At 50.1% G+C, this 11,881-nt stretch overlaps 2 protein-coding genes across 5 annotated transcripts; one reads left to right on the top strand and one right to left on the bottom strand.

The window, feature by feature from the left end:
- Window positions 1-9: 9 nt before the first annotated feature.
- Window positions 10-7,180, bottom strand: EEF1AKMT3 (EEF1A lysine methyltransferase 3). The gene is made up of 3 exons (XM_055578912.1): window positions 6,479-7,180; window positions 6,250-6,361; window positions 10-1,876 (listed from the first exon to the last, which is right to left on the bottom strand). Exons 1-3 carry the CDS (start codon window positions 6,653-6,655, stop codon window positions 1,485-1,487), a joined length of 681 nt encoding a protein of 226 aa, XP_055434887.1. The 5' UTR covers window positions 6,656-7,180; the 3' UTR covers window positions 10-1,484.
- Window positions 7,181-7,193: 13 nt separating this feature from the next.
- On the top strand, window positions 7,194-10,845 carry METTL1 (methyltransferase 1, tRNA methylguanosine). Of its 4 annotated transcripts, none has more exons than XM_055578866.1 (6): window positions 7,194-7,377; window positions 8,335-8,498; window positions 9,443-9,603; window positions 9,696-9,809; window positions 9,968-10,069; window positions 10,238-10,845. In XM_055578866.1, exons 1-6 carry the CDS (start codon window positions 7,265-7,267, stop codon window positions 10,391-10,393), a joined length of 810 nt encoding a protein of 269 aa, XP_055434841.1. In that variant the 5' UTR covers window positions 7,194-7,264; the 3' UTR covers window positions 10,394-10,845. The 4 variants fall into 4 exon arrangements, with proteins under 4 accessions (XP_055434841.1, XP_055434850.1, XP_055434833.1 ...); XM_055578875.1 differs by having other exon boundaries at window positions 9,419-9,603; window positions 9,738-9,809; XM_055578858.1 differs by having other exon boundaries at window positions 9,419-9,603.
- Window positions 10,846-11,881: the final 1,036 nt, after the last annotated feature.

The following is an 11,881-nucleotide window of genomic DNA, read 5'->3' as shown; positions in this document are numbered from 1 at the left end:
CAAGACACGTGGTAAGACTTTATGTTTATTTCCAATGCTTATTTCTGTATCTATTTATGGCTCACTGACAAACTTGTGAGGTAGGAGAGTGGGTTCAGAAGTTTGACCAAGGTCACCTAGGGAGGAGGACGGGTGTCCTTCCAACAAACCAAGTAAATTATTTGTTGAACAAGCAGAAATATTTGATGTGTGCCTGGAACCATATAGCCCTACCCTCTAAGGTGATCTGATGGTGAGAAAATAGGGAGCAGACAAATGATCACACAAGACAAGGTAAATAAAACCCCAGGAGACAAAGAGTTAAAGGGTCTCCAAGGAGAAAAATCATATTCAAACAGGAGGCTCAGATAAAGCTTTTTTCAGGAGACAGGCTAAGAGCAATGAAGATTTTCAGAGGTAGAAATATAGGAAAGGAATCATCAGAATGAAGGAAGAAGTCAGAGAATTTTGGTGTGGGTTTAGGAAACAAAGAGTAGACCTTTTGTAATTTGGCCAGAGGTTAGAACACATGTAGGAAACCAGTAGGAAATGAAATAGAAGGGTAATTTGGGATCACACGGGATACACTGAGTACCAAGCAGAAGAGCTTATTCTTGCTTCTGTTGGAAGCAGCAGAAGCTAATCGGATCTGATTGTGGAAGATTACAAGAGTTTACAAAACAGTTTGAATGGGAGTGAATGGAGGCTAGGAGGCCACAGGAGGTGATGTGTGACCCAAGGAGTAAGTCAAGAGAGGACCAATCAGAGGCCCCATAGTGGGAGAAGAAAAGAGGTGAGGGCAAAGCACATTAGGAAGGAAGGACTGACAGGGCTTGGAAAGGTACCCCCCAAAAAATCAAAGAGAACCTGGAACTTAGCGATCAGGACTCCAACTCCAAAAAGACTGAAGGAGCTACAGTCCAAAGGGCAGCTCTGCGACCTAACCCCAACTTCAGGGCTAGGAAGACTTGACCCAGTTAGAGCCACTGTTCCACTAGACTATCTCTAGAAGCAAGAAGTGGGTTCTCTGAAGTTTCTTGCTTCCCAGTGCCCCCCAGCAAAAGCCCATGTTCTCTGGATGCAGGAGAGATCTTTAATGCTTATTTTCCTTTAAAAAAATTTCCAATAGAATCTGGAAAAAATAATCCATTCTGTATAAAAAACAGTGGCTGGACAGACAGGATCACGACTATCTCTCTTCAGCCACTGTTTACATCCCACCTAACCTCCCCTTCCCCTAAAATCCTGGCTGCCCTCTCATCTTCCTCTGCTGAGAACAGGAACTGGGAATTTCCTTTGCACTCTAGCCCACACAGCAAGGGCTCTAGAATCCCTAACAAGCGGCCCCTCCCTGCAGCTTCCCAGGAGGCTCTCAAGAAACAATGAGGGAAGGAGGAAAGACAGGCAAGGGAGATCCATCTTTTTTTGGTCCTTATGTTTATGGCTCTGGAGATATGGCAGTTCCTTCATGAGAACGAGGGGTTCAGAGGAGCAGAAGGGTGACGTCAAGCAGGTCTTGGTCCCCTGTGCCTGGCCCTATAGATGTTGACATTTTCATCCTCATCCCGCTGGGCCAGCTCCAGTTGGAAATGCTGGGGCAGGAGATGCTGAAAGAAGCTCTCTGTCCCGTGCTCCTCTCTCATCTTGGAGGCCAGATAGATGGTGCCATGGGGCCCGCACAGATGTCGGAGGGTCCCCAGCAGCAGTGGGAAGGTGGGCTCCAGGTACACGATATCAGCCCCCAGCACCAGGTCATAGTCTCCAGGGAAGACATGCTGGTCAATCCCCCAGGACAAGGCGCGGACCTGGGCCCGGCCTCCAGGGGGCACATTGGCCTGGACGTTGCCCTGGATCTGTTCTAGGACCAGGGGTAGGTCAGTGATGGTAACATCCCCCCCTGAGAGAGAGGAAGGAGGAGAAATGCAAGTCAGAGGGACCAACCAAGGGGTTTCAGCTCCTGCCCAGAAGGTCCAGAGACCTCGGGGCCTAGAGGATAATGTTTTGACTGCCCAAAGTCCACACTTCGGATTTCAGCTGCCCTAACCTCAGCTGCATCCACTGCCATCTCATTACTCTACATTCTACAACATCAACATTCTCGCTGAGCTAATCTTCAACCTCTCTGCCCAACACACAACAATCATATGTCAGCAGAAGCCTGGGCAGGACTAAGCTGGAGGTGGGCTATGCACCCACCCCCTACTGACACAAACCAGTCTTCATGGATTTGGAAAGCTTCCCAGAAGACATGACCTCAGCAAGAAGCCTTAAAGGGCAAGGAGGAGTTAGTCAGGTGAAGCTTCTCAAGCAGAGAACAGAGAGTACAAAGGCCTGGTGATGAGAGAGCACAGCGTATGCAAGGAAGGCTAGACCTCAAAGAAGGTGGAAGGGAAGCATGTTAAGACATGAGAGTACAGAGGAAAATCATTATGACTTGCTAAGGAGATCCAGGCTTGATCCTGAGGGCAACAGGTTTAAGGGCAGAAGCAGAGGGTGACGATGATTAGATTAGGACTTCAGAAATCTTCCTTCATGCAGTAAGCACATGTATTGAGCATCTACCAAATTCTGAGGGTACAGGGGTGAGCCAGACAAGACCTTGGCTTTTTCCTTGAGATTTGTTATAGAGGCGGAGACAAGTGAGGTAATGCAAAATACTATTTAGTCATAATCATGGTGATTATTACAGAAACAGGAAATATTCAGAATTCATTCTTCCATTAATAGTCATTATGTGCCTATATGCCAGGTGCTGAGAATACAGCAGTGAACCAATCAGACAAGAATCCTTCCACTCCTAGGATTTACAGTCTAGTGGCTAAAGACAATGACAACAAAAATGAAACAAAACACACTGTAAGTCAGATGGTACGCTGAAGGAGGGAAGGAGGATAAGAACTGCTTGAGGGACAGGGCAGGGAATGTCACTTTAAACGGGGTAGTTAGGGAAAGCTTCAAACTGGTAGTTAGGGAGCAGATTATGTTTGAGCAATGACCTGTACGAAGTGATGGGGCAAACTCTACGGGTCTCTCAGATTAAAAGGTACCAAATGACGGACTAACAGAAAGAAAAGAGGTCAAGGTAAAACACATTAGGAAGGAAAGACTGACAGAGCTTAGAAACCCCTCCCGCCACCCACCCCCAAAAAAAAACAGCCATAAACGTAAGGACCAAGAATAAGACCTTGAGGCAAGAGTTCACCTAACAAGTCTGAGGACCAGTAGGAATGCCTGTAGCTGGAGTAAAATAAGTGAGAGAAATCATCGTAGGGGTCAGATTCTAGATAGCGCCTTGAAAAGCAACCAAGAAGTTTGGTTTTTAGTCTGAGTGAGATGGGAAGCTATTGGAAAATGTGTAATGGAAGAATGTCATAAACTTTATGGCTTTAAGAATTGAAGAATGGCTCTAAAGAGATCACTCTGGCTACTGTGATGAGGAAATACTACGGAGGGGCAAAGTCAGAACAGACCAGTTAGGAGGCGGCTACAGTTACCCAGGTGAGAAGCGATCATGGCTTGAACCAGGGCAGCAGTTGGCAGATCCTGAATACATTTTGAAGGTAGAGTCAATAACAGGGTTTCTGACAAATTAGATATGCACTATCAGAGAGAGAGGCTGGTTCCAAGATATTTGGCCTGACAACCAGAAGATCAAATTGTCATTTATTTAGGTGAGGAGGGCTGCAGGAGGAGCAGGCTCGACAGGAAAATCATGAATGCTTTTCTGGACACATTAAGTTTGACATGTTCATCAGACAACCACAGGAAGGTATCAAGTAGGCCGTAGGTTATACAAACAAGTCTGGAGATATAAGTAAGAGAGTCAGAGTCATCAGCATGGAAAGGTTATTTAGAGCCGTGAATACAGACAGAATAGGGGAGAGGTCAAAGGGCTGCTCCTGAGCCCCGTTGCACTCAGACTTTCGGTTGTGAAGAGGAACAGCAACCAACAAAGGAAAATGGAAAAAGTGCCAGCAAGGTGGGTAGAACCCAGAAGCGTGGTGTCTTGGAATCCAAAGGAGTGTTTTAAGGAGGGAATGACAACTGCCAAGTCCAGGAAGTTGGGCTCATACTGACTGCTGTACTTTTTTTTTTTTTCTTTAATATTTATTTGGCTGCACCAGGCCTTAGTTGCAGGATCTTCAACCTTTGTTGCAGCATTCAGGTTCTTTAGTTGCAACATGAGAACTCTTAGTTTCGGCATGTGGGATCCAGTTCCCTGATCAAGGATGGAACTGAGGCCCCCAGTATTGGGAGCTCGGAGTCTTAGCCACTGGACCATCAGGGAAGTCTGCTGAGTGCTGTACTTAACAACATGCAGTCAAAAGTGAAGCTCACAATCTTGATTGGAGCAACGGGAATGGAGAAGGCAAGTTGGGGGTTGGGGGGGTTGTGAGGGTGTGTTCTGGAACGGAATTGAAGAAACAATAGGAAGAGAGGAACGACAGTGAGTATTAACTCTTCTGAGTTTCATCACAAAGGGACCGGTTCCATCCTGAAAGCAGCAAGAAGCCACTGAAAGATGGGGAAGGTGTGCTGAGAAGATCACTCTGCCAGCTGGGTGCAGCGAGCAGAGGTCTAGGTGGGGGCAAGGAGTAGAAGCAGGAAGACCAGTTTGATTAACTGTAGCCATCCAAGAGAGCGATGGTGCCAAGGACTGGGGAGCCATCAGTGCAGATGGAAAAACAGGAGCTTCAAGAGATTTTTAGGAGTTAAATCAGCAAGACTTGGATAATGGAGATGGGGATGAGAAAAAGGGACATGTCAGAGGTGGGTCTAGATTCCCCACTGGTTGGATGGCAGTTTGATTCACTATGACGGGGAAGCCTGAGGGAGAAACAGGTTTGGTGGCAGAAGATCACAAGATCTACCTTGGGCATGCCAAACTTCTCCCTAGGGAAGCTCAAAGACACTCGTGAAAATCCACGGGAAAGTTGGCAGTGGCCTGAACTAGAGCTGAGGGGAAGAGGACAGACACCTGGGGACGTATTAAGGACATGTGACTCACAGGAATTGCTGACTGCCAGGATGCGAGGGGAGAGGGCAATGGATGAGAATGACACCCAGATTTCTGAGTCGGCAGCAGAACAGAAGACAAAAGAAGAAGTCAGTCTGGAAGCAACTGAAAGGTGTTTCCCTTGATATTATACATCTTTTCTGCCATTTTAGCATAGCTGCCCACTTATCCACTCATCCTTCATGGAAAGCTGCTGGTGACATTCCTTCGGTTCTTTCTGAGCCTGCTATGTTCATACTCCTCATCTGATAGACCATCTTCTTGCTGGATTCCCAGAGAGTCAAGGGAGACATGGCCAGAGCATGTCCACTGGCTCTGCACATAGCTCTCCATAACATCCTGTAACATCTTCCCCCATCTTCAACACTAGACCATAAACTCCTTGGGGAGAGGAAATCTGTCTTAATCATTGCTGTATCCCAATACTTAGCATGATTCTTGACACATATAGGACTCCAAATACATGTTGGTTGAATGAATAGAATAAAAGAATGAAAGCCTGCTACTGGGAAGACTTTCCTGAATGTGTTTTGTGTTATGTCCCTATGAACGAGGACATGTTAATTTGCATTCCTAGGGAGATGTCATCATAAGTGTTTTTAAAGGAATGTTTTCAGTGTGAGGTTTTGCCTGCCCATCAGATTATAAACCAAGGAACTTTTTCCTTTGTAGTTTTTGATTCTTCACAAAAATAAAGCAGAATTTTTACCTTTTTATTTCCCAAGTCGGCAGTGCCTAATTCCTACACCACTTCCCACAAAACACAGCCTAACCCTCAAAAACTCATAAGCTTGTTCCTCCCAAGCAATTCAAAACCTAAAGAATCAAAAATATATTCACAGTGAAGTTATAAAGCACTCATGAGGTTTAATACCTGCAGATTGCTCCCTCTAGAGAGTAATTCCATATAGACATTTTAACAGAAGACCATATCCAAAGCAAAGATTTTTTCTGACAGCATTGTCCAGGAAATCGCAAAAAGGTAGGAAAAACTCCTACTAAGGCCTGCCCAAATTTTATTTCCTGCCCACCCCCACCCCCCAGTCAATCACCATGGGTGCCAGAACAGCGAATCAGCACTGTCTGGCACACAGGACCAGGCAGGGGCAAAAAAAAAAAAAAAAATTGTTCGTTATAAAGAAAACACTGTGTTGGTCCCGAAGCACTCCCCTCCCTCTCTCAAGAATCCAGGAAGTGACAAGTTCTCTACATCCCCATTCCCCTCACCCCCTCCCACCGCAAAGCTCACGCACCCTGCAGCGCTGCCAAGATTCCCACGATACCAGTCCCCGCGCCCAGTTCGATCACTTTCTTGCCTCGGAAATCCATATTTTGACTCTCGAAATAGTTGCACAGGCTTAGAGCCTATAGGAGAAAAAACAGAAAATATAAGATTGCAGCGGGGATGGCTCCATATGGGAGACCGGGAGTCCGGGGTCTGACCTCCCCGCGGACCCTAGCCCAGGGCCGCCCACTCCTCACCGCATCCCACACGCGCGCTGCCACCCCGAGGCGGGACCCGAAGTTCTCCGTGATATTCAGCACGTGCCCACAGAAGCAGAACCTGCTCTTCTCCGAGTAGCAGTCGGCGAAGAGCCCGACCTCACGTGGGAACACCGAATCGGGCTCTGACTCAGGATCTGGGCGGGAATCTGCCATCTGGCCGAGAGAGTGCCCTGACGCCAGCCAGCGCTCGGATCCCTGATCTGAAGCGGGGTGGGGGTTGGGGGACAGCGAGCCCCACGGCTGCCCCGTGGTACCGAGCCCCGCCTCCTCAAGTTTGCCCTTCTTCCTCCAGTGACTTCCTGGAGGTGGGATGAGGAGCTACCTCCCTGGCTCCGGTCCCCAGCGCACACCCGACGGGATTTGCACCGGGCTACAGGGGGTCAGACCCAGTGCACTGTTCGGACCGAGAGGAGGGGAGAGGAACGAGGATTAATTCAACGTAGGAAAGCGGGGTCCCTGGACCCCTCTCACCTGCGGGGTGCACAGGGGCCTGCAACAGGGATAGTAACCCAGACCAAACAGAAGAAGGCTAACGATAGAGGCTGGGTGCGAGTCTGGCCTTGCCAGCCCAGTTAAAGACCAGCGGCGCGGAGCCACCCTCCCGCGCGGCCCCGCTGCGGTCCTCCCTGCCCAGCCCAGCCGAATTCACTCCTGGGGCTTTAAGGGGAGGCCTCTGAGCATACGTGCCTCGCTGCGTCATTCTCGTGCGTCCAGAGCCTAGATCTCCACGTGGGTTCCGTAGAGAAACTCGCTCTGGAGATCATGGCGGGAACCGAGACTGGGGACGCGGCAGGAGCCGAGGCCCCACAGCCTCAGAAGCGCTACTATCGGCAGCGGGCTCACTCCAACCCCATGGCGGATCATACGCTGCGCTAGTGAGTGAGCGAGGCAGGGCGAGCAGGGAAGCGAGAGGAGGGCAGACTTCTCGGATTAGCCCGGAAAAGCGATCGTGTTGGAATGGTTGGGAGGGTTTAGGGTACTCTTGGGAGGATCGCTGGGTGACGTCAGTTTTGTGTGTGGTGGCGCGGGGGTCTGGGTGGGTAAGATTCGGCAGAGGGCGGAGTTTGCGGGTTGGAGGGGGCGTGGCGTTCTGGCCAACATCTGTGTAGGATTGCTAGGTGGGGAAGAGAAAGAAATTGTTCCTGAGACAACAGTGATGGAGGAAGAATGTCGTTTCCATCTTTCAGTTTCATCTGTGAAATTTAACAAAAGGCAAACTTGGAGGAAAGGATAAATTGGGAGCCTGGGATCCACATGTACACACTACTAAAGTAGATAACTAATAAGGACCTCCTGATAGCACAGGGAACTCTACTCAATCGTCTGTAATGACCTATATGGGAAAAGATTCTTAAAAAGAGTGGTTATATGTATATGTGTAACTGAGTCACTTTGCTCTATAGCATAAACTAAGTATACTTCAATAAAATCAGTTTAAAAAAAAAAAAGAGGAACTTCCACACAACCCCACCCACACCTTACTCCATCCTCTTCCTGCAGAGAACTTCAGCAAAGACAAGTCCCAGTGCCTTAGGCAGCCAGTCTCTGGGACAAGGGGAACTTGAACCCCAGAAAGGAGAGATGCACAGTCACATCAACCCTGGAAAGGGAGATAGGCGGATCACAGTCATGGGCCCCATGATAGGCTGATGATTCATACTGGGGGTTAAGGGTGGTTTCCATTGTGCTCCCTAGAGGCCAAAGGGCCCACTCTTACAGAATTTTTGAGAAACCCTCTTCTCATGCATCTCCCACCCTCACCCATCCACCCACACACATAGTACCACTTCCACAGTGGCGTAACCACATTTCTCACGTCTTCTCTCCAACAGCCCTGTGAAACCAGAGGACATGGACTGGTCTGAGCTATACCCAGAGTTCTTCGCTCCACTGCCTCAAAATCAGAGCCATGACGACCCAAAGGATAAGAAAGAAAAGAGAGCTCAGGCTCAAGTGGAGTTTGCAGACATAGGCTGTGGCTATGGCGGCCTGTTAGGTAACACTCTGGCCCTCTCTCTGGGGCAAGGAGAGGCAGGGCCTAGGTTCTGCCACCTCAGCAGGTTTGCTGGGGGCCATAGTTGGCCTTTCCCCTTCGGACCAGACACTGCTTGCTGTGACATCGTTGTGAAGAACCTCCACCTTCCCTCTACTCTGGGTCTGTGGCCTTCGCCCAGGAGAAGGGAGGGGCTGCCTCAAAGCCTCTTAGAACTTGAGTTGTCTTGGTCTGGCCCCGCTTCTGGCTCTGGTCCCTACATGAGCCGTTTCACCTGCCAGGTGCCGGGTCAGTGAGCTGGTCAGCACAAGCGTCAGAGATTAGTCGCTGTGGCCAATGATCCTGAACTGTCTTTCTCGGGGATTCCACCCCCTTCTCCCTTCCCCCTTCCTCACCAGAACTCATTCCTTCTCCAAGATACTATTTTCAGATTTCTCTTATATCGTCTGTGTTGTCCCAGCCATGCATGCTAGACCTCCTTCTCTATGTCGAGCTCTTCCATGGAAATAGCAACATGAGAGAGAGGAAGAGCATAGTACTTGGTGGCGGGAAACCACGGTTCCAAGTTCCAGTTCTGCCTCTTCTTAGCTCTGTGGCTTCAGCCATTTCCCACACTCAGTTTTATCATCTTTGCAGTTTACCACACAATGTCATGAGAATTAAGTGAGACAATGTGTGGAAACACTGTGAAGACTTTAAAGCATGTGCGAAGACACGTATATTGCCAGGCCTTCCCACTTCCGGTTCTGGTGACAATTTTGGGGTGTCCCTCAGCCTTTCCAGCACAGAGCTATCCATAGAGGTAGCTCTCTGGCCACACTTTCTGTTCCTGATTTGGGTAATTGCTGATTGAGGCTTCCTTTCCCGTGTTGACCCCACTGTACATCCTGTAAGGATGAGGTTGATTTTGTTTCTGTGTCCAGTGGAACTGTCACCGCTGTTCCCAGACACGCTGATTCTGGGTCTGGAGATCCGGGTGAAAGTCTCAGACTATGTACAAGACCGGATCCGGGCCCTGCGAGCCGCTCCTGGAGGTGGTTTCCAGAACATCGCCTGTCTCCGCAGCAATGCCATGAAGCACCTTCCTAACTTCTTCCACAAGGGCCAGGTGGGACCGGGCCCCAGGGGTTTAGGCTGATAAGCAGGTGGGGTGTGGAGGCCAGGCTCTCACCACCCTGTCGGTGCTCGTCTGTCTCACAGCTGACAAAGATGTTCTTCCTCTTCCCTGACCCACATTTCAAGCGGACGAAGCACAAGTGGCGAATCATCAGTCCCACACTGCTGGCAGAATATGCCTACGTGCTGAGAGTTGGGGTGAGTCGAGAGCAGGAGGGAGGACGGGGTGAGGGGTCTAATAAGGGGCCTTCCAACCGAGAATTCAGTGGGGGTTTGTTGGGGACTCACCACCATCCCCATCACCCTGCTGCTTGACCGCTCTCAGTGCCCCCTCCAGAGTGACTTTGCCTGTGCAGGGGCTGGTGTACACCATAACCGATGTGCTGGAGCTGCATGAGTGGATGTGCACCCACTTTGAAGGGCACCCCTTGTTTGAGCGTGTGCCTCTGGAGGAGCTGGTAAGTGGGGAGCCTAAGAGAAACTGTGGAGAGTTACGGAAAGATCCTTGTCAGAGTGGTTCTGTCTTCTTTGAATCCAGCTTAATGCTCAGAGGATGGGATGAATGTCTAGGGACCAGGGCAATCTGAAAGATGGGTGAGGACTTACTGGACCCTTCCTTCTCCCAGAGTGAAGACCCTATTGTGGGACATCTGGGCACCTCAACCGAGGAGGGAAAGAAAGTTCTACGCAATGGAGGAAAGAACTTCCCAGCCATCTTCCGAAGAATACAGGATCCCACCCTCCCGGCAGTGACTCCCACTCCTACCCCTCCTGGTCACTGACTTTGCCTTTGCCTTAGTGGGACCCCATATTTGGGGAACTGGAAAGGAGATCAGGCCCTTGGACCTTCCCAGCCGAGCCTGCTACAGAGAGAGCAGGCAGCAGTCTCTCAAGTTGAAGAGCTGCCCAGGGCAGGACCCTGGAGTTCAGGACTGCCCCAGACTCCTCTTACCTTCTTGCCCTTCCAGTGGCAGCAGAAACCCAAAGCAGCTGACTGGGAAGGTCAAAAGACCTTGGACCAGAAGGGATCCTTGGAAAGAAGTGGGGACTTGCTCTTCCTTAGCACTCCCTTCTCCTAGGAGCTCTCCTTCTCAGCTGGAGTGAGGAATGCAGTTCTCCACTGTCCATCTACACTGCCTGCTAGACTCAGATCACCTGCCCACTCATGTTTGCTTTATGGTTCTGAGGGTAACATGTATGTGTGTGCACATAACATGCTATGTTTTTGAGGAAAGGCTAGAGTGTGTATCACTCCCATCCTCTCCCTGCCTAAGACTTGACCTGGGGAATTCGTGTTCCCTTTGTTCTTGCTGTCTCTGGAGATCCTGGGAGGGTGTGGTGGTGGAGACCCCCTGCCTTCTCCTGTTGACCTTTGCTTTAATTTCAGAGCTGACTGACTAGTGCTGAACCTGCTTGGGGAGGGAGGAGGGCGGGAGTAAGGAGCAGAGAGCTGAACTGGGGAGGATTCTGAGGCTAAAAGTGGAAAGGGGCTGCTGACTAGAACCCCCCCCCCACACACACACACACACACGCACAGAAGACTGAGTCAGCTGGAGAGTCAGAACTCTAGCTCCTCAAAGAGTAAGAGGCAGAAGAGGCACAGCTGGAGCTCTCAGATTCTTGCCTCATTGGGCTGCACCTTTTCTGTACCTGAGAACCCTTGCTCTGTCCAGGAGCCCAGAAAAATCTCTCAACTTTTCTAGTTTGCAATAAGTTTCTTCATTTCTGCTCCTCAAGTCTCATATTCCCATGGCTGGTAGGACAGGGCTTGTTGACCCAAAAGACCAACCCCCTCTCCTCAAGGAATAAAAATGAAGGCTCCTGAAACCATTTTAACCCATGAACCCATCTGCCCTCTGTCCAGTTGGGAGCGGGGGGTTGGGGGGGTGGGGGGGGGGAGGCCGTCGCAGGAATAGGGGCAGGGGGAGCCATGTGGCAGTGCAGAAAAATTCTGCTCAGGTACAGAAAATGTGCAGCCCTAAGAGGCAAGAATCTGAGGAGAGCTCCAGCTGTGCCTCTTCCGGCTCTTAACTCTTTGAGGAGCTGGAGGTCGGGGAATTCCTGAGGAGGGCCCCGGGGGGCGGGGATGGTGGTAGTGGTGGTGGAGCGGGCCGAGCTCCCTGCGGAAGTGGTGGGAATACCAGAGACCGAGTCTATATCTTGGTCAACTAAACCTCACCAAATAGACTTTCTGAGGAAGAGATCTTTAGGCTGATGGACTAGGGCACCAGCCCAGGAGAAACTGAGGCAAGCCTCGCCTCCCGAGAGGG

The sequence above is a fragment of the Bubalus kerabau genome, chromosome 1 (assembly GCF_029407905.1).
Source record: "Bubalus kerabau isolate K-KA32 ecotype Philippines breed swamp buffalo chromosome 1, PCC_UOA_SB_1v2, whole genome shotgun sequence".
Classification (NCBI taxonomy): Eukaryota; Metazoa; Chordata; class Mammalia; order Artiodactyla; family Bovidae; genus Bubalus; species Bubalus kerabau.
Note: the sequence above shows the minus strand (reverse complement) of the source record. Positions and strands in the feature narration are given on the sequence as shown.